The 23,378-nt window shown below is 38.4% G+C and overlaps 1 protein-coding gene across 6 annotated transcripts in view; it reads right to left on the reverse strand.

The window, feature by feature from the left end:
* LOC141110698 (voltage-gated potassium channel KCNC1-like) overlaps nt 1-23,378 on the reverse strand; it is a 210,423-nt gene that overhangs the window by 18,636 nt on the left and 168,409 nt on the right. For 3 of the 6 annotated variants that reach the window (XR_012236319.1, XR_012236320.1, XM_073602208.1), the window contains one exon: nt 20,102-20,296. Coding sequence is in view for 4 of the 6 variants with exons in the window: in XM_073602208.1 (XP_073458309.1) it covers nt 20,102-20,296 (195 nt within the window). In the remaining 2 variants the exon portion in view is untranslated. Of the gene's footprint in view, nt 1-3,678; nt 3,778-14,353; nt 14,480-18,970; nt 19,010-20,101; nt 20,297-23,378 lie in introns of those variants that run through there. The other 3 variants (XM_073602207.1, XM_073602209.1, XM_073602210.1) reach the window with 3 other exon arrangements.

The raw sequence follows: 23,378 nt of genomic DNA on the forward strand, positions 1-23,378 counted from the left end.
GGATTTGTTTCATCTCTGTGTATCACCCGAGGATAGTCCCTTCACTGGATATATGTAGGGGTTTAAAACCACTTTAAGCTGATCAGTGATCACATTCTTTTGCAATTTGCATTGCATCAGAGTGACACAGGTCCCTGCACTGAAGTGATTTGGAGGACCATGTGGGCCTTTGCAGATTTTGGTATGGGGTTCAGATACACAGTAGCTTTTGGTAATATTCATCTGTAGCTTTTAATTATGGTCTGAATTTAGAGTAACCTTTTATTTAATTAATGTATGCATTTATTTGTTTACCCTAGATCAGTGATGGCAAACCTTGGCACCCCAGATGTTTTGGAACTACATTTCCCATTATGCTCAACAACTCTTCAGAGTGCAAGAGCATCATGGGAAATGTAGTTCCAAAACATTTGGGGTGCCAAGGCTCGCCATTACTGCCCTAGATGGTACAGATTGCCTTACCTGGGTGTGGATATCTTTTTTAAAAAGCTTTAAGTTTATCAAATACAGTACAATGTTTCCTTTCTTTAGATAGAGTAGGGTTTTTTATTTGTATCCATGTCCCACTGATAGGATTTCCTTTCACCTATGTCGTAGCTACAGTATGGCTACTTTTACACTGGGGCGTTGGGAGCGCCGTGGTAAAGCTTCGCTTTACCGTCGTTTTTGCGGCCCTTTTCGGCCACTAGCGGGGCGCTTTTAACCCCCGCTAACGGCCGAAAAAGAGTTAAATGTGCCCATAAAGCGCTGCCTCAGCGGCACTTTGCTGGCACTTCAGCGGCGCTGCTCATTGATTTCAATGGGCAGGGGTGCTGTAGGAGCAGTGTATACACCGCTCCTACAGCGCCTCAAAGATGCGGCTTGCAGGACTTTTTTTGGCGTCCTGCCAGCGCACCGCTCCAGTGTGAAAGTACTCGGGCTTTCACACTGGAGAGACAGGAGAGGCTCTTTAAAGGCACTATGCAGGTGCTATTTTTAGAGCTATAGTGCCTATAAAGTGCCTCAGTGTGAAAGCAGCCTACAAAAAAAATATTGATGGGCAATAATTCATTTTTACCTGCCCAACTTAAAGTGTAAAAAGTTTTACTGTGTTAATTGCACACAAGTTGACACTGTGCAAAGGCCCTGAGTTCATATACTGGTCATCCTTTCTTGCATTATACTGTTTACCTGTCAAACTACTATTGTATCATTGGTCTGCATACCCTGTTTAGGTTTTATATATCTTGCATTGACTTGCCATGTGCTATCTTGTGAAGACTATACAAATTATTAAACAGAAAAAAAACCTGCTAAATAAATATAAATTAGTAACGTATTAAAAAAAAAAAAAAAAAACACTATATTTTCCTATTAAGTGACTACCTCTTTTTATATTTTATGTTTAGAACCCTGTGGATGCACTTACTTTAAATATATATTGCCCCTACAGACTAAACAGATCAAAATTTTCTTAGCAGACCTGCCCCAGTTGTCCTATACAAATCCTCATGCCAATCATGTAAACCAAATTATGAATCTTTCTCATAAAAATGCTTTAGAAACAGATTATTGTGTTTTAGAGAAGTTTTCATTTGTTAAACATTGACTTTGGCTGCCTTCGTATTGTCCAAATGCAACAGAACTGAGACACGTTTAAAAAAAAGTAGATTGAAGAGCAATGATAATACGCAGTGCAGTAACCCATATAAACTGATCAGTCTGAAGTTCACTGAAATAGGATCAATGAGATATAAATTCTAATTAGTTGTGCTGAGCAGATGCACTTTGTATTGTACAAGAGGCACAAAGAAGGTTTAAGAAGTTTATCAAGAAAGATTTAAACTCTCTGCATTTGCTCCTGCAGGTCAGCTGTTTAGTGACTTACTTCCCTCAGCTCATTAACTGTGCGAGAAGCAAGAACTGATTGAATCTTCTCTGAAATCAGCTGAGATATAACACATAAACCAATGGTTGTCAGGGTAGGTGCTGCCATAGATGCCTTTTTAGTTAAACGTCCAATAGCCCTGGTGAGATATAGTAATCTGAATGCCATAAATAAACTAGCAATCTGACAAAAATGGGTGGTGTGTCTTGACAGTATTCACTTGCCAGTGTAATATCTTGTTGGCCGATCAGTACCAACTAACTATATTTTATTTAATGATACCTGTTCTTAATTATTTAAGTTTGATCATGGTTTCACCAAGTTTGGCATTGTGCAGTGGTGATTTAATATGCCAGATGTGTTTTTTACAGCCAAGGCTTTAACTCACTAAACAGCCCTGAGTAAGTGTAAAGAGGTTACCTCTTTCCTGGTGAACTGAGAAACTAGGATGCAGTCAAGAATCGCCAATGTCTGTACTGTTTTTCGATTCCAAAGTAACTAGCAATATTCATCTCATACCTTCTGAAAGTCTCTTGTTGGCAGTAGTTTGAAATGTAACCATAGCCCACAATACAGATGATTCATCTGTGTGTAACGTGCACCTTTACAAACTTGTAAAAGTTCGGGTCACTTTTTTTTATTCAACATTGTGCCTGCTTCTCTTAGACTGTCCCACAAGCCTGCAAAAGTGAGGACAACCTAACAGGGTAATTCCCAAAATACAATAAACCATGGTGCCCCATTTTTTAGGCTTAAGAAGGGCAGAGAAAGCACATAAAAAATACATGCATCCTAGAGTTTCTGCGGGCCAAAACCAAGTCCTTGGTGTCTCGGTGCCATATTTGCTTAGAGCTACCTCATTCGCCAATAAGCATGGAGAAGAAGCAGGCATGCAGCAGAGTAGCAGAGACGCACAAGTACTGGACACGCGCACACGCACACAATCAAACAAAACATGGACCCAGTAGCAGGAGGATTATCAAGGTTGTAGGATTTAAATCTCTTTACTGTGGACACATGCAACTTTCTCCTGCCAATGTTGGCCACACAGACAAATCTTTAGTTGGTCAATTCAGCAAATTTTACTAACAGAAATGTGATTGTTGGAACCCTCCAATAAAGTGGATTTTAAAGAACCAGGTGGTCAATGGTAACATCTATTGTTGAGCTTGTCCACCCAAGGCTGATATCTTAGGTGCAGGAAGCCACTGGCAGGCTGGACCACTTTATTTGCTTGGCGAATCCAAGCAGTGAAATTTTCCCATCATATTTGCCAACTGTACCTTTGCTGTAACTGGAGAAAGAGTAGCTTTGCCATTACTGTGGTCACCATAATGTATAATGATTAATAACTCCATCAGGGAGCGCAAGACCTTCTCCTAAGAAATTTGGCAGTTAGGTGAAGATGGCCGATCAAATGGGAAGGTTTGAAAGGTATATTTATCTGATAGGTGATTCAGCCCGCATGCATCAGTTGCAACCCTGAAATATCAACTTTGGGTGGATTGACCTTTTAAACTAACCAAATGAAATCTGAGTATGGCAATGACTGCTTGTACAGTACTTTCATTTCATATTCCAATGATACCAGTGACAAGACTTTGCTTTTTGTTTTACGGGACAGTTAAACCCACTAGATGTCTGCTAAAACAGTGCTTCCTTTGTGCCCTAGTTTACTGTTCTTTGGTCAGGCTCTGATCTCCAGAATATACAGCACAGAAAGAATGCATACTTCTCACAGTAATGACGTATCCACCAACCTGATCCACTATCGTTCTTTATTAATTACAGGGGTCACCACACTATATCCAATATAGACTACTTAAAGCATATGATGTTAGCTACAGTAGGTGGACCTGACTTGCCTCGAATGCTGGCACTGCTAAGTCAGCTTCAGGGATTTATCAGAGCTAAGAAGAAACAAAATAAACAACACACACACAAAACACACAAATAAAGAATGAAAAATGAACTAAAGATCAACATTTCAAAGGGTAGAACAAATACTGAGTTTTTTTTTAATGTTATGGTTATATCAAACAACTGATTTTACTATGTAATTGGTCACATTTGCAGCTTATTCAATAAGGCGAAGGGCAAAGTGCAGCAACCCATAGCAACCAATCACCTTTCACTGACCTGACTTTGGTAACCTGAAATGCACTTGGTTGTTATGGGTTACTGTACATTATCATTGCTCTTTCACTAATTTACTGAATCAGCTTGTTCATTACTTATATAAAAGCTCAGCAAACAACTGAAATACAGTAACCCATAGCAGCCACAATATAGTAATCTCTAGATTTTTTTTATGATAGCCAGACAGTAAAAGACTTTGAATATGTCCATCCACATAAGCCTGCAGGATCATATAAACAAAACATTTATACATGTTTATGTGATCAGCAGACAATCTAAGATCCAAATATCAACAAATTCAAGTAAGCCTCTTATCCAGGACCAGTTTGAATTCCATTGAGAGAACTGTCTCGATCAAAAGGCAAGAATGGCATTTGCTTTGCGCTTACATTGTGTATACACCTTTTCACCATCATCCACCTGACACCATAAAGTGACTTACATATTAAATATAAATGCCGTAATCCCCATATATGCTACACAAATTGACTACCTCAAAGAAAATTTAGACTTTTTAGGCACTATTGCAATACAACAAAATATAGAAAAGAGTCAAGAATATTTTATTCATACAAATTCCTCAAACCATAATAAAATAAAAGGCTGACATTATGACATACAGTATCACATTACCAAGAATTGTTGACTCCAATTATCCTGGACATGACTGAATATCAAATCAGTACATCCACTATGATTGTGGTCACACATGTGGAATTTTTCTGATGCATCTCAAACTCTTCCTAAGGGGCAGGAGCACATTCTTGCAAATATGTGAATGCAAGACAATCTATCAGTCATAAAAAAGCAATCCTGATCTTGGGACTCAGGAAAGCCACAACCCACCACAGGAGGAGCAGTGTGACCCACAAGGACCTTAGTGTATTGGAGAATCACTTGGGGCGTAAAAACATGACACAACCACAAGATGTGAAAAACAACAAGATCGTGTTTTCCAAAAATGCTGAAAAAACTGTGGGCCCTGATGATGTGAGTTCAAATACGAAACTCAGCAACATTGCTCCATTCTCCCGGGACCATGAAAGGACCAGAAAGACTTACTTTTTTTAAGGACTTTGGTAAATAAAATATTTTTTACTTTTTTATATAGTTTTTTGTATAGTAATAGTGCTTAAAAAGTCACAGTTTTCTTTGAGGTAGTTAGTCTACTTTTTCACTATTGTGTCATAGCAAAGCAACCTCCAAAGTAAAGGTATAAAGTTCAACTCAAGCCAAAACAAATTTTTTTTTTGTTTTGCGTACAGAGGTAATGGGATACAATATCTTTTGGGGTTGTATTGACCCAGTTGGAGGAGATTTACTCTTATTTTGTGGCCTGATGACCACTGTCATCATAACAGAAAGTGAGGGAAAATTTAAAATTATGCAGTTGTCACCAATACAGAAGTAGAGGGGAAACCTACCTATGAGGACACCAATTCTAGCGCCAACTTTCAGAGAATGAGTTTCCCCTCACTTTGGGGAGATTTTACTTCCTTTTCTGTTTCTGGGACAAGAAGGGAGGGAAAATCTATTTAACAGAAATACTACAGTAAAAAAATAGACACAGCTGCTAACCCTTCCCTATACTTTCCAAAAGTAGAAAAAAAAAAACTTTTGTTTGGATTTCCACTAAAAATGTATTGTTATCTTTAGCTTGCCATGCATGGCTCGGATTTTGTTCAATTTCTACTGAATTCTGAACTACTTGATGACCAGCATAATAAAAAATATAACAACATAAAGATATGTACAGTATAATATTTGACTAAATTATTAGAGTTCTAAAGCCTATTGTAAAGTTCTATATCAAAATATTTTTTTCCCTTTCATGAAAACACTTAGTAGGGATCTATAAATTAAACGTATGTTCTTGGCCCACTTAAAGCGGACCTTGCAGTAAAATGTTTGGGCAGTAAAAAAAACTGTCTTTGATTTCCCCCTTTACAAATGACCTACTATTAATAGGTTGATTAGGTCCAAGAAAGTTTAGTGGACCTTGCATTTTACTGCAAGGTCCACTTTAAGTCTTAAAACAAAGGCTAAGTTCACCTTTACAGAGAAAAATAATTAACCACTTGCCTATGGGCACCCCCTTCCTGCCCAGGCCAATTTTCCGCTTCCAGTGCTGTGACACTTTGATTGACAATTGTGCGGTCATGCAACGCTGTACCCAAACAAAATTTGTATAATTTTTTGGGGGTATTTTTTTGGGTATAATTTTTTTTTCACACAAATAGAGCTTTCTTTTGGTGGTATTTAATTACCACTGGGTTTTTTATTTTTTGCTAAATAAACAAACTGATTAGGAAAATTTTGAAAAAACAAACTTTTTCAAAGTTTGTTATAAAATTTTGCAAACAGGTAATTTTTCTCCTTCACTGATGTGCACTGATGGGCTTTAATGGGCACTGATAGGCTGCACTGGTGGGCACTGTTGAGGAGGCACTGGTGAAGCTGTACTAATAGGCGGTACTGATGGGCACTGATAGGCGACACTGATGGGCACTGATAAGCAGCACTGATAGGTGACACTGATGAGGAGGTACTGATGGGCACTGATTGGCAGCACTGGTGGGCACTGGTTGGCAGCACTGGTTGGCACTGTTGGAACTGCACTGATAATCAAGACACTAATAATCAGTGCCCTGATTATCAGTGTTCATGTTCCTTTTACACAAGCTGGTTACCAGCTCTCTTCACCTCTCCTCATGCTGTCAGTTCTCTAGCTGTGCTGGGAGCACAGCCTACTCCCCTCCAATGATCAGGCTTGTCCTGACATTCAGAAAGAGAGAGAGATAAGGGTTCTCTGGTGGAAGTGGATGGCTGGTCCTGGGTGGTGGTGTGGAGATGGCACTTCAGGCAGTACTTTTGTAGAGGAGAAGCAACTCTGGAAGATTTAGAAGAAAGAAAGGTGCCTCTAAGTGCAGTATTAACAGATTTAATATAGCACACAAGGGGTTAAAATCCTTACATTGTTACATTGAATCCATCCCTATGAGTTTCCCTGAGGCAGAGAGATTCCAGTGTCTTTGCCAAAGGGAAACATACTGGATATATGCCCTGGACGTACTCTCACCAGGAGGTATCCACAAAGAACTTGATATAAACACACCATCCCAACGTACCCCCATAACCTAGTGTATACCATCATCTGTTATTTTGGTCTCTTTCCCACCACCCTGCACCCTGCACCTAGCTCTTTATGGAATCCGTCCCATGTATGTACCATGTATGCTCCCATTCCCTAACCCTGAGTACCATCCTTTATTATCATTGCTATCATTGCTCTCATACCCCAACCAGGAGTACCATTCTTTAATATCATTGCTCTTTTCTCACCATCTTCTTAATTTCACATCAGTATTAAGCACGACATGATCTGTGCATGTATCGCCATGTAGGCTGCACCCGCATGTCTCCAGCAACATAACTCCAACTGCCATCTATCATCCATTTACCCACTGCTGTGCACCAGCCCTTTAAGAAATCCATTCCCCAATAGACAACTCCCCCATTCCACATTATACCATGTATGCTCTCATATTCTAACCCTGACTACCACCATATGATTACAACAGTATCGAGCATGACTTGATCGGTGCATATATCGCCATTTAAGCTTCACCCGCAGCGTATCTCCAGTCACACAACTCCGACTGCCATCAATCATCCAGTCCACACTCCTCCCCTTACTCCTCCCCCTCGCCTCGCATAAGTGCACTCAGCTATCATGGGTGTAGGTCTGAATGCTCTGAAACGCGTTACCGCCCTCCACTGATGCTAACGGCCTCGTGCGTTCCAGCGTGAATCCAGAACACGGGCCGCCTCACTGTCTCCTCGCTCTTGCACGCCATTGGAGAAAATCTGGCAGCTGCTGGACATCTCTCCCTACTCTCCACTTGCAGACAGAGGAAGGACGAGGAACTTATATTAGGACTCGACACTACATGCCTGATTGCACCTACAATCCTGTGTTTTTAACCCCTTGTGCGCCACACTGATCTGTTAATACTGCACTTAGAGGTGCTTGTTTTTTGCTTCCTAATCTTCCAGAGTTGCTACATTAGGATACATTAGGACTCTACATTACATGCCTGATTGTTTCTACACTCCTGTAAGTGTTTTTAACCCCTTGTGTGCTATATTAAATCTGTTAATACTGTACTTAGAGGCTCCTTTCTTTCTTCTAAATTGTCCTGACATGCAACATCCCCCCGCAACCTGTGTGCTGCTGCTTCTCCTCCCCCAGCTCTTATGCAGCTGAGAACAGAGGGAATGTGATCCCTTTATGTGTTTATAATGTTTTTTTTGTATCTATACACAAATGTTTTGCCTTTCATTTCCATTTGAAATGGGTTGTTTTCACAAGGTGAGGGTTTACATATGCTTTAAGTGGTGTTCCATCTGCTTGTTTTACTTGCATTGCTGTCAGTTGAAATGTACTATAAATGCTTTGAAAAGTGAGGAGCAATGCATTCTAAGAGCATCTACCTCCATACACATGTAAAGTTAAAGTTTTCTTTTTACTTTTGGTTAGACTGGTAGGGGTTTAGAAATCCATGTGCACTACTAAGGAGATTTCCTGTCCTGTACACACAGGAAATCACTCCAAAGTGATAAATATGCAATATAATCCATACAGCATAATCTATATAGATAAAAAAATATGATAATTTCATTTATTTCATAATAAAATTCATAATAAAATGCAATACTAAAAATGAGTTTGGATTACTGTATATTCTGAATTACAACATGGGACCTCTTATGCATAGATGTTATATTATTTTTAAACCTATTTGCTGATATTATGATATGTTTACCGTATACAGATTATATTGCATATTTTTAAATCTTTTTATAATTGATATTACCAGTTTATGGCTCCTTATTTAACAATACTTTTCTGTCTTTTTTTTAGCCCTGCTGAAGGGGGTGTATTGAAACCCCTGTTGTTGTTTTTATTAAACATGATGCAAATAAAAAATGATATTGGCTAAAACTACAGTATCTGGTGCTTTTATCTTTATATTTGCAATTATATTTCTTTAAGGGCATGGAAACAGCCCCTAAGAGCAGCCAGGAAAAGGTTTCAAAGCGACAACATATATAGCCAGGATTTTACCTGTTAAAAAAAAACAGAACTCTTTAATTTTAACACTTTTATGAGAAATAAAAACAATAAAAAAATGGTTTTACATGCACTTTAATTAAATTTCTTTCTACGTTAATGCAGCCTCGTGTTGCAGCATTTTTGTTAAATTTTTCATGAATTTAAAGGGAAATCCAGATTGATTACTAAAGGCAATGACTACAATTTTGTGTTTGTTTTCTATTTTAGTTTCTATTTTTGTTTTTCTATTCAGCAAACGTGAGTAAAGTGTGCAGAACCAGGAATTCAAGGGTAGAGGTTTCACCACTGAGGACCTCAAAATAGTAAAGAAAAAAGTACGTAATTTTACATAACACCATCTACCAAAAATTGTACTTTCTCTTTTTTATTTTTTTTATTTTGAGCTGCAAACAATTAATTAGTTGCTATGGGCAACATCACTTTTTTGTTATGCCCAGAAAAAAAAAGGAGTGTGTGCCAATTGATTAGTTTCATAAATTGATAAAAGAGTTCTATGCTATTTCAAGGTGTCTGAAAGCTGATTTCTCTGTGCAGAAACATTTGCGCATCACACAGTCATCTCACTCTTCAAACTGGTAAACAAGACATAATAACGCCATCTGTGTAGTACTTGAAATAACCAACTTTCTGCACCAACTATTTATAAGTCATGTTATGTGATTCTTTCTAAATGTTCATGAGTACAGCTGAGTACACTTCTCTCTAACCTACTGCAAAATGTAACATATTAGTACCACATATTTACCCCATGGGTTCTTATGCTTTAAGTGATTAGTCTATCCACAACTGACATTTCAGCTATAGACAGCCTTTCTCAACCTTTTTACCCTAAAGGAAGCCCTAAAATAATTTTTAGGTCTCAGGGAACGCCTTGGAGTTACTTTTACATTGGAGGTCAATGGGAAGAATGCCCCCTTACTTTGATGGTTAGAGTTACACCCTTACAGACAGCTAAATAGGTCACTAGTGTCATAATGCCCTGCAACTATGCAGACCCCAGCAAAAGTGAGGCCAATCAACCACAATACAAGGAACCCCTAACAATTTCTTGAGGTACCCCAGGGTTCCATGGAACCCTGGTTGGGAATGGCTAGCCTATGGATTCTTATCAACTGTAGGTTTAGGTCCACTTTAAATCATTAGAAAGGCATAAGGGAGGATTGATAGATGTTTTAAAAAAAGAATAATATTACCTGTCCGCTACGATAAGGAAATCCTGCAGCTTTCCATTTCCTCTATACATGACCTAAACCTGGTTTTAGATCACGTGGCTTGCACCAGTTCTGCACTGTAGGTAAAGAGGTCAGCAGAGTCTTTATTCAAATTGACTTAAGAGCCCCAGTGCATTACTTTTGCAGCATTAGGTCATATGACCAGATAAGCAGCAGGGTTTTACTGTTAGGACAGACAAGTTAGCTTATGCTCATTTAAATATCTCCCGCTACACTTTATAATTTCTCTCAAGTTGTTTATAAATTGTGGAAGTTTTAGGTTTTATTCTGCTGTGAGGATGGCAAAACATCTTTGACAGAGTTTTCGGCTTTGTCTTTTGCCAACACATAAAGTGAAGTTGTGCTTTGCAGCCTCTCCAGCCTCTCCAGCTGTACCTACTCCCCTACCCTTCACACTTCTGTCATTATGTTTGGCATGGAAGCAGGGGGACCTATACGTGATATATCCATGTATAAGAAGCATGTTACGTTCTCTCCTTCCTTGTATAAGCTTGCCGATTGTCAACTGAGGCACCCAGAGATTGTCACATGACAGCAGACAAAGAGCCTTTAGCTTGGCGCTTACAAAGCTCTTTCTCACTTTACTCTTGATGGCTCATTGGAATGGTAGATGACAGCAAGGAATATGTGTAGGTAGAAGGGTGGCAGCTAAAGTACATCTTTCATAAGAGATGTGAGATGGCTGCCGCTTATGGCCTCCTTCCTAAAAAGCTAGTTGCCTGGCACAATACTTCGGACACAAAGACCTGGAACAAGCATGAAGCAAATAAATACATTTTTCTAAAGCAGGTTTTTTGGGTGAACCTGTTGCCTTGCATGGGCAAAGCACAGGCTCACGTTAAAATCTCATTATGTTTTTTCCATAGAGGAAATTTTTCTTTTCCTGTACAGTTTGACACAGGTCATTAAAACAGGAAGTAAGGTTACATTTCAATCGAGGGGACAAAGGCTACAATATAATTCTATGAAAGGTCCGAAGCCTTCTTTGTTCTAATAGACAATGTGTTCATTGCTGCCTGAGTCCTTACTGAAGGAATATCCCTAACTTCCTGTTGTGCTTGACACCTGTCAAATAAACAGAAAGTGTTGAGAACGTTCCCAAATGAGCACAGGCTGACAGCAGTTCAACCCTTTCTTGATCTATCCAAAAGAAACTGCAAGTTTTGGCTGGAGTTGTGATTTAATCCTCTGGCTTCAAAGGTTGCAAGACTCTCAGTACTTAAATAGTGTTTTTGTAACGTAGTATGAACGAAAATCAATTAGCAAAAGTAAAAATGCTTCATAATTACTGTATCAGGTTGGTGGACCTCAGATCTTAAATGAAAAGTTTTCTCCACTAAAGACCCTGAGACAAAGAAGCCTGCATTTGATTCAAAATCTACTAGAAATACAGTTTTGGGTCAACTGACCTCTTATTCATAACAAACAAACTGTAAAAATTTAGCATAGTTATAGAGGGAGTGGTTCTTTACCAAGAAAGATAGATGATGAGGAATCTGTCTACCTTTGCAACTGGTGCCAGATTTAATGTATAACTAAAGGCAAAACTTTTTTTTAGTTTTGGATAGAGTGGAGAGGGATTAGAATTTAAACCTCACCTACTACAGGCATACCCCACTTTTAAGTACACAATGGGGTTTATTTACTAAAGCTGGAAAGTGCAAAATCAGGCTAATTTCTGCATAGAAAGCAATGAGCTTCCAGGTTTTATTACCAAAGCTTAATTGAACAAGCTGGGGTTAGAAGCTCATTGGTTTCTATGCAGAAGTGAGTCTGATTTAGCACTTTCCAGCTTTAGTAAATAAACCCCATTGTGTATTTAAAAGTGGGGTATGCCTGTATTTAACTATGCAATCCTTGTCAGTTTTTATTGTTGTCTGTGCCCCTATTGAGCAGTTTCACCCTCTCTGTTTGTTCTGTTTACCATTAGCATTAAAAGTGAAAGTAAAAGAAAATCCCAAATTTTGGGTTGCCCCCAGAAAAGTAATAGAGGGGAAATCTTCCAAAGGGGACACTAGTTAAGGGCGCCTGGGGGTGACCAAGGAATTCCTTTAATTTGCAGGGATTTCTTCATACTTTTTGATTGGCTATGGGACAGGAAGTGAAGTGAAATCTCCGCAGTGGGACACAAGTGGAAAAAAAAATCTGACAGAGGTTATAACCCTCCCTTTCTCTATCCAAAATGAAAAAAAAATTTTACCTATAGTTTTACTTTAACTCTTCACAAAGTCAACAAATGAAAGTAAAACATGTACAGTGGAAAATGCCTTTCTATGCAGAAATTGGTTACAGAGAACCTTTGCATAAAATAACGAGGGCTTTAGAGGTGCTTCTTAATGACTCATTATTGACTCCTACAGGCCTGGCTGTTCTATACAGTGCACAAATCTGTTGCATTATTTGTAGCTACTTAGCTTGGTCGATTCTCCATATAGTAAGTTGATATATGGCTCTATCTCAACCTATCCTTACACTTTCCTTGTATAACATACATTTCTTTATTCTTACCTTAACAACAACATGGATTTGTAATGACCCATTGTTAAAATTGATACATGGTAATCCTGGGATTTTATTGTTGATCTCCAGATATGCCAATTACAGCAAGTCGATAATATCAAATGAGCGTTGTTTAGATATTATCACATGGTGCCTTGGCTATTGTACAATGGTAACTTGAATCAGGAAGACAGATGGTGCCGCACTGCATCTGTTTCCATCTACAACTTGCCAACATTGAGGGTTATTGAGGAATGATCTGAGCTAGTTATATTGCATCCAAAGGCTTGCTAGATACAACAGTTCCTAAGCAGCTCAGCATGCACTATTAACATGTTGCCTTTGAGCATCAGATCATTGGATAACCAGAACTTAGTAAATGAAGTATGAGGGAAATGAAGTTTGGATCCATACTCAGCTGGTGCCACTCTGGGCTTCATAATTAAGTGTCTAAATGAGGAACTGTGTTGCCCATAGCAAACAATGTCAGATTTCCCCAATTCAGATGCTCAGGGCAAGTTATAAAATTAAAGGGAGAACCTGATATGTTGCTGCAGGAAAACAGATAACTATGATTTCAGACACTTTCAATCAAATAATCTGTTTTAACGGTATGTATGCATGTTTAAAGAGGCTCTCCAACAAATTACACTCTTTCACAGAGAGAGGCCTTGTTCAGCAATGTAAAGCCCTCAGCTCGGGACTGTTCAGATCCCCATGCCTTATTTGAAAAAAAGCCACGCTAATACTGATTTAGGGAGGTACTATTATTCGTGTCTATTTCTTTCTTTCTACCTCTATTATGGCTACCTACAGCTGTACTTTACATAACAGCCAGTCCTCCTCATGGCTGATTTCACATAAGGGTTTTGAATTCCCACAGCTCTTATATATCCTGTAAAAGTTAATAGGTTGATGGTTGTAAAACACTGAACAGCCTCTCTGTGAAAAAAAGAAACTTTGTCTTTGAGAGCACCTTTAAGGGTCAGTACATCTAGAACAGATATTTCAGTTTTGGGTAGAAGCTGGCCTGCTAAATAACCCACCAGCACTATATCTCCAATGGGTCTCCAATGGAGGTAAATCTGTAAACTCAAGTTTTCAGCTCTGTCCACTTGCCATGGCCTTTACATGGGAGTCTTGCGTCTTCCTGGTTTATTTTGTATTTTGTGCAGAATGCATTGGGGGGTAAGACTCCTTCTGAAGCAAGATGATTGAAGTGCTGAGGCAAAGATTTTGCTTTAAACTCATGTGATATAAGAGGCAGGTTGCTAATTTAGTGACTCCAAGGGCACCCATAACTAACATACCCTAGCCCTTAGATGCACTGACCTTTTAGGTATCCCCAGCCAAATAATCACTGTCAATATGGATCTAGGCAGTATGGGAAAGGTTATTTGGTGCATTGCAGAAACAGAAGTGAGCCAGGTTTGTCATTCAGGAGGGTGAGAAAAGGGCATTCCCCTTCATGCTACTCACCCCTAAGGCATCATGCATCCTACTGCTTGATCCATGTGGCTGCATTGGCATTGAGGTCATGCAGGAGGTCAACGTCTTGTTTGTACCAGTCGTCGTGCTGAGGTGATGGAGTGCAGGCGTTGACAGCTGAAGAGCGAAGGGCGCAGGCAATGACAATGAAACATGGATGAGAATGAACATAAACAAACAAAAAAAAAAAAAAAAGAAATGCTTTAATGTAGATGACTTCATAAAAGATGCCATGTCCCCCTCCTCCCATCATGTGTGTCAGCCTCTGTAAGACTGCTACATTCCATCTGTTAAAAAAATCCTATAGGATACACAGGATCACATCCTTTTAATAAAATTAGATATGAAGGAAAAAATACACCTCCATTACAAATTAAATAACTTACACAACTACTACAAAGCTATTGTGTCATTTATTGTAATTTTATTTAAAATTACCTTTCCATTTCAGTTTTTTTGCAGAGAGGATTTCCCCAAGTCACCTCTAGGTCAGTTATTTGTTGAGCAATAGTCTTACCCTGTTAGTGCTTTTACACATATATTTATATGCAGAGTCCAGTAGGTAGAGGGTGGCACAAACAGCTGGCATGAAGCCAAGGTAGAGGGGACTCAGCTGTGGGTAAGTGCACGTGAAATCCTGATATATCAAGGAAGCCCTGACATTTTTTGTGAAGCTGCAAGTTAGGAAAACCCTCCAGAGTAGGAATTAACTATATCTTGGAATTAAACCATCTATTCTCCCAAAACTGATATTTAATTTATACTTGGAGACTAAATCAACCACTAGTTCTTGTATCTCTTGGGTCTCAAGTTTTAGGAATTAGGTTTTACATGTAACAAATGTCATGATTGTTGTAGCAGGTGTTCCTTTTCCTGAATAAAATGTTTATTGTGAACCACAAGCAGATAAAACCACAACTGCTAACAAGTTGTAATCATAGGACCAGGAACAAGGTTGAAACACATTAGTGGTTTTGGTTTTATATGTTTGAGATAATATTATTATAAACATTATTTTATTCAATAAGTTATATACCTGATCTGCCGTGTCAGCTATTTCTTGTGACAGTGAGAGTACGTAGTTTGCACACTCAGCATCCCTATTTGGTGGTTAGGATCAGGACATTGGTGGATCGTGATAAATTTATCTACACTTGTAAGATCTCCTGCCTCTAACGGCATGGAACCTAGGGGTCTTACTGCCACATTTTCCATACTGCCCAAGAAATGTGAAAGCCAACAAGAAAACCGAAAATCACTATAAGCATAGCAGAGGATAGGTAGACTAGGTAAAGAGATCTTGAAGCCAAAGTCCCCAAGATATATTAAAAGCTGCTAAGGGGTTTTAATATAATGGCATTTCTTTAAAGCTAAAACATCAGGGTTCAAATTCAGTTTTTCATTGGCTAAAAAGGACTTCAGCAACCTTACTCCTTAAGAAGTATGTTACAGGATAAAATGGTACAGACACTGAGTATTTCACACAAAACTGATATTTCCATGTTGGGTTGATGGTGGACATTAAACCTCTAATGATTTATTACAACTCTCCAAGACTTTGATGGTGAAATTTTTGTGCTTGGTTTCCCAGTTCTTCCATGGCCACAATGTGTGTGTATCTTTTTATTGGACATTTATATTACAGAGAATTTGACAGTAAAACACCTAAGACTGGACAGAAACACCCAAAACTCCTGTTATGTGGGAGCAGAGCCAAGAAATATGGAGACACTGCAGAAACTAAGAGAGGTAAGAAGTCAGAAGATAAATTAGTCCATTACACTCCACCTATAAATGAAATACCAGTTTTGAGTGAATGTTAAGGCATCATAAAACTTAATTTGTATATGGTAATAAATGGTAATTCAGACTAGTGAGGGTCTGATAAGAATTTTTAGTTAGAGAACATGCAGTGAAAGAAATAGCATTTATGGTAAGTAAATCTCCAATTGGTCATGGAACATTTCTACTGAGGAACAAGTGTACACTAAAAACCTTTCAGCATCAAAATAAGTAAAAGTCCCATCCATATAACTGCCCAGTTGGCCTGGTTCAACTGATCTTACACTAAAAACCTTTCATTATCAGATTAAGTAGGAGTCCCATCCATATAACTGCCCAGTTGGCCTGGCTCAACTGAGCCTACACTAAAAGCCTTCCAGTATCAGACTAAGCAAGAGTCCCATCCATTCAACTGCCCAATTGGCCTGGCTCACCTGACCTTACTAAATAAGGCAGAGCAGTGAGCAATGATGATGCACAGAGTGCTGTCACTAATAGCAACCAATCAGATTTAATCTTTTATCAGGGAAACTGTCATGCATTCTTAACAGCTACAGTATCTGTTTTTAAGTTATTATTGTGAAATTTGACTGATGGTAATTTTTTTTTCACATAAACTATATTAATCCTGTTGACAAATCTCTGTCCATGAACTGAGACAACATAATAAAGACGATAGAGGAATTAAGTTCCTCTCTTTAGTAAGCAACTGTAATAATATATATATATATATATATATATATATATATATATATATATATATATATATATATATATATATATATATATATATATATATATATATATATATATAAATTAAAACTGTTAGGCACTACTATGTAAGTCTGTTTTACTGCTGAATCCCAAGTCTCAGAATTGGTCAGTGAGTTGTTCCATTAAAGCAATGAGGGAGTGAAGAGGAAGGTGGGCATTGTCTACTTCAGAAACTGAAGCCAAAATCTCCTGATCAGAGCCCCATGGGGTTCAAAGCTACTAGGACACACCGGCAGATATCCAAGGGTCCAAGGGTGGCACAGACAGTTCAAGGTGTCTAATTTGCTGTGCTATATTTTGCCAGTTTAATTTCACTAATTTCACTACAAGTGTTCTGTAAGCTGATTGTTTATACAAAAACCTTAAGGAGGCTAGGTTTCCTCAAAAGTTTTGAGAACCTTGAAAGATACCTTCTGATTAGTTTCTGTGGGTGATCATACTTTGGACATTGCTACACAGCTTATAACAGCAGAAAGAGTCATCTCTTGGTCTTTGGGATTTGCACATTAAACTGGGAAATCTGGAGAAAACTGGCTTCTGTAGAGCACCATCATGTCAAGTAAACAAACATACTTCCCATTTACATACAGCTACATATAAAAAACATGCACCATGTACAGGTGTAAAGAAAAATTTTCAAGCACACAAACAAGCAGAGCTTAAATACATAATGGTTCACACATTGGGACAAATGTATTTATCTGAAATTTGGGATGAAATAAGCAAAATACTTGGCTGGCTGATAGAATTTGTATTTTTTTTTTTTTTTGGTAAATAAATTATCCCCCCTCCCCCTTCCCTTCCCATACAACACCAGCCTGTTTTGCCTGTAGCTGGGGTGTTTGTATAAAAATACAACTGTTGCTGGAGAGATATGTGACCACTCTCAGTGGAAGGCAGTAAGTGAAAACTTTTTCCAGCTTTACCTTAAGCAGTGAGGAGATATAAAAGGTGGTACTAAATACTAGCAGATTTGGTTAATCCATTGTGTGAAGAAATCCAAATCCAATATAATGTTGAATTATGTAATTTTAAAACCTGTGTGTTTTGGTTTTGCTCACATCTGTTAGCACTGTGGTATGGGGACTTACCAGTTCGGTGGGGGAGGGATGGCAACTTACCTGCTTCCACAAGAGGGTATGTAAGTGACTATGAACCCCTTCACTTTCCATATCTCCTTCTTTGGGGAAGCTATGGGTTCAGTAGTGGTTGATGTCTTTCATTTTATTTTAAAGAGATAACTTGTGGGATTGGACATTAATAAAACAATGTCTGTGACTACCAAAATTGTTGAGAATTCTTCCTGTAGTGTTACATGTCGCTGTACATCTACTGTACACACTCAGTTTGGCTAATTTAGTAATATAGCACAATTAGAAATTATATACAGTAAACCACAAAAGCAAATCACATTTTAGCAATGTTGGTTAGTCTAAAGCAGTGTTTCTCAACTCCAGTCCTCAAGGCGCCCCAACAGGTCATGTTTTCAGGATTTCCCTTCCCTTGATCAAATCACCTGTGTAAAATAATGAAAAGCCTGAAAACATGACCTGTTGGGGCGCCTTGAGGACTGGAGTTGAGAAAAACTGGTCTAAGGAAAGCTAACTTGTGATTGGTTGCTTTTGGCTACTGCACATTACTGCTCTGAACCCTTTGCTTAAAATGAAGCCAATAATGCAACTCCCAATTTGAGCTTCTTTTGGCAGGTAGAGTCATTTCTTTTTTATCAGGAGAGGCTTAATGGGTATGGCTCATGGCTTGGCCATGGTAAAGGCTTACTGGAAAATATGCTGTGTGATGAGTAGATGCAAACACACACACACACACACACTTACACGCTCACTCTAACACACATATCCCACCTGGGCATACAGTCATGTCCATACTGGTCTCTTGCATAAAAGCTCAACCTACCATGCTGGTTACAGCATGACAAAAATATGAGTATGCTGCCTCACGTAGCTGTAGTGCATATAGAAAGATTTTGATACAAGTAGCAAAATCTATTGGGAATGCATATAATGACAATAATAAAATATACAGCAGTAAAACCTCAGTCAGATATCGGGCCATTATGATCTGTCACATGAGCTGAAAAACAAAAAGAGCAAAAAAAAAAAAAATACACAAAGGTCGAAGGACATAACACAAAACATGAACATATGAACGGCTTGTTTAGCATTTTTGCTTTTTTCACATATAAACATTGAAACAATAGACAATACGTATGAACATGTTGTCCCATCTTTGGGTACTGCTATGGAATTCACACAATTGTGTTATAGCTATATGTACTAATTTGCTGTTGATATCTAAACACTTGTTGCTTGCATCTCGATAATCATATTTCACCTCAAGTTGGACTTTGTGCAAGCCAAGCCAACTTTCAGTGAAAATGCGGTAGTGCCTAGCAAACACTGTGGTTGTTTTGCACCACAAGACTAAGACAATGATACATGAAAGTTGATAATGATACAAAATCTTACATGCCAACAATCCCAGAGAAAATGAAACCCCACCCCTGAGGTTCCCAGTTCCTACCCAGAAACACTACCTGCTCAACAAAGCCTTAACTTTTCCCATTTTTGTGTCACGTTCCTCCTGTATGGCCAAAAGAGCCTGAAGTTAGGATCTGCTGGCAAGTGTGAGCTATAAAAAAGTTTTGTTTTTGTTTTTTTTGAGCAGCAAATTGAAAAATAGCTTGCTGGATGCTTTAAACATGCCTAATCTCAATTGTATAATGTCTTCCTTACAGTAAAAAATTAGATATTGCATGTTGCTTTTTGTTGCTGAGCTGCTTCTGTTTGTCACAGATCTCCTCCAAGTTTCCTGACCACCATGGAATATATACAATCCAACAGATTACAGAGATTAAATGTACTATTTGTATTAGAACAAACTACAGGAAGCAAAATTGCAGGGAAATGTTTGACTATTTATAACAAAACAGCCTGTAGCTTGCATTGACACATCCCACTGGTGGACTATGGATGTGCTACAAAGAAGGCAAATGGGATTTGAACCAGCAAGATCAAACTTGTAGAAAGCAGGCCAAAGATATTTACTTTGAAAAGGAGATTCAAGGGGGGATTCATATTTGTTTCAAGCCTTGCATTGGCGCAGATAGCTGTATAAATGAAAGTGAGCGATGGAGGTGGAGCAGTATGTATCAGAGGCAAATACCTTTGCGGATGTTGCCGTCTGGAGAATGTGCAAAGTCTCCGGTGGACAACAGGAAACAAGCTCGATCACGATTGTATCTCTCTCTTGCACCTGGGGTAACAGGGGACTTTTCTTCTGGGGAGAGAGCCTGGTCTATTGTTGGGCAATCCTCGTTAGCCAGTGCAGCATTGGCAGCATCACCGTTCTGTTTGGAGTCTTTAGGAACAGATTAAGAGAAGCAAATACATGCAGAAAAAAAGTTAGTATCACAAGTTAAGATAGGTACATGCAAATATGTGTTTCCCCTTAAATTCATCACACTGAATGCTTTGTCCATTGTGTGGTAAGGTGCATCTCCAATCAAAGTTTTTTTATTATTATAAAGTGGGGAAGGGTTGTAACCTGTTGTCTATGTCCTTACTCTCCAACAGGGCCATAGCAACAAACCCATGACCAAGGTTTTAACCCTTTCTCACTCTATTGAAAAAGTTTGGCTTTAAAGTAAATCTGCCATAAACCTAAAAAAACTACCTATATTGTTGGATCCACTAATTGTTTTCATGGGCAGTTTTCCCTGAAGGTAACCACTGATTTTGAATTTATTTTTTCAAATGTTCTGTTGAATTTCTAAGGCTTATAACAAATTTTCTTTAAAGAACATAACATACAAAAATTAAAACCTTTAGCTCATCTAGAATTTTTCAACAAATTACAACACAATATCTCAACTTATCCAATTAAATAACATGAAATTTGTCTTTATTTTGAGTTGGTACAAATCAGCTAAAAAGACGTGCAGTGGACTGCCAGCATATATACTGATGGCCCAGAGAAGGTGTACTATTTATGAAAAGAACTCCGGGTACAATCCATGGTCTATTCGCATGGATGGGTGTACTCTTAGAAATAGGAAATGTAATAAGCCTCCAAATGTACATCCAAGAGCACAGTGTGATAATTCTCAAAATGAATAGTTTATACAATAAAAAAAGCATTTAATGTCAAAAGTTCCAGTTATCTAAAAGGATAAATGACAACGAAAAAAATAATATGCTTTTCAAACCAGATAAAAACACTGCCACCCCAGACAGTTGGAAGTGTATAGGCTTGTGTATGCAGAACTTATTTTCTTGCACTTGAGATACTTTTGTGGTGCTCCTGAGTTCCTTCTGAGTTGATTCCTCAGTTGCGTCAAGCTGCTTTTGAATTCACATTTCGTTGTAGATGGAAGAAAAGCAAACACATGCCTATGTGCACAAATTGTAAAATGTGATCTTAGAAGTTTGACTACTGAACAATTCAGTCTATATCTCAGGTTTTACATTCCTTGTTTGGAAGATTGGCACATTGTCTACAATATTGTGAAAGGCAGCTTGTTCTTTGATAGTGGTATATACCCTTACACACTCCAGTCCATCAGTCAGTGAAGAGAGCAAGGGGGAACGAGTAGAGCACTGCTGGAATATGCTACCAATGTTGCTTATCACAACCAAAAGCGATAGAGTCAAATATTCTAATCAATCAATTAGTCCTCCCAAGAGCTGTAAGCCATCGTTCAATCAGTAGTTACAAAGATAAATGTTTTACAGCATTTATCCTTTCATATATACAGTTTATACAAATGTGAGTATTTGAAAATGTATCAGTTTAATGAAAATAATCAAATTCTTTACATGGGGGTAGCCATATTTGCTCAATATTTTCTGCTTAGCAGTAGGAGGGCAGGAATATTCTGCAAGTGCATTTAAATGTGCACTTTAGGTGTATGAGGCTGACTAACCTTTAATAAACCCAGAATTCCATGAGTGGCAACATATAACATTTTTGATTCAAAATACCAGTCTATAAGGAGCACTTTAATTCTTGGTTATGATTCAAGCTTCAATATTCATTACACTGTGTAAATAAATGTTCCCTAAATGTTCCAGTATGACTGTTGTAAAGTATAAAAAGAGGTATTCTGAATATATTGAGACCCCTCAGCAATTTTTTTTGGTTCTCCTACAAATCTATTTTTAGTTTTCATTATTATTTTGAACTAAATTTTTGTAGTCAACAGCAATGGAATAGGTAGTGGTCTCAGTCAAATAAAATATACTGTATGTATATTTGCCACTTGTTTTTAATAGTGAATTGTGGAAGTTGCTTATATTTACTAGGATTTTTTTGTATAAACTATGTGTATTAAATAAAGTTTGAATAACTTTTTGACTAAAACCGCAGTTGTTTTCCTATAGAACCCCTGTTTTTGATGGTGGGCTTTCTAAAAGCTCCTGCCATTTCTTCTTTTTGTGTGTGTGTGTGTATATATATATATATATATATATATATATATATATATATTATTTTTTTTTTTTTTTTTTAATATTTTATTATATCTTTTCATGTGACAACACTGAAGAAATAACACTTTGCTACAATGTAAAGTAGTGAGTGTACAGCTTGTATAACAGCATAAATTTGCTGTCCCATCAAAATAACTCAACACACAGCCATTAATGTCTAGACCGCTGGCAACAAAAGTGAGTGCACCCCTAAGTGAAAATGTCCAAATTGGGCCCTAAGTGTCTGCCAGCACTGCCTTAACCTCCTCTATGACGACATCACGGAGCTGGTGGATGTTAGAGATCTTGCACTCCTCCACCTTCCGTTTGAGGATGCTCCACAGATACTCAATAGGGTTTAGGTCTGGAGACATGCTTGGCCAGTCCATCACCTTTACCCTCAGATTCTTTAGCAAGGCAGTGGTCATCTTGGAGGTATGTTTGGGGTCGTTATCATGTTGGAATACTGCCCTGTGGCCCAGTCTCCGAAGGGATGAGATCATGCTCAGCTTCAGTATGTCACAGTACATGTTGGCATTCATGGTTCCCTCAATGAACTGTAGCTCCCCAGTGCCGGAAGCACTCATGCAGCCCCAGACCATGACACTCCCACCACCATGCTTGACTGTAGGCAAGATACACTTGTCTTTGTATTCCTCACCTGGTTGATGCCACACACACTTGACACCATCGGACCCAAATAAGTTTATCTTGGTCTCATCAGACCACAGGACATGGTTCCAATAATCCATGTCCTTAGTCTGCTTGTCTTCAGCAAACTGTTTCTGGGCTTTGTGGTGCATCATCTTTAGAAGAGGCTTCCTTCTGGGACAACAGCCATGCAGACCAATTTGATGCAGTGTGCAGCGTATGGTCTAAGCACTGACAGGCTGATCCCCCACCCCTTCAACCTCTGCAGCAATGCTGGCAGTACTCATATGTTTATTTCCCAAAGACAACCTCTGGATATGATG

This window comes from Aquarana catesbeiana, linkage group LG10, assembly GCF_042186555.1.
Source record: "Aquarana catesbeiana isolate 2022-GZ linkage group LG10, ASM4218655v1, whole genome shotgun sequence".
Classification (NCBI taxonomy): Eukaryota; Metazoa; Chordata; class Amphibia; order Anura; family Ranidae; genus Aquarana; species Aquarana catesbeiana.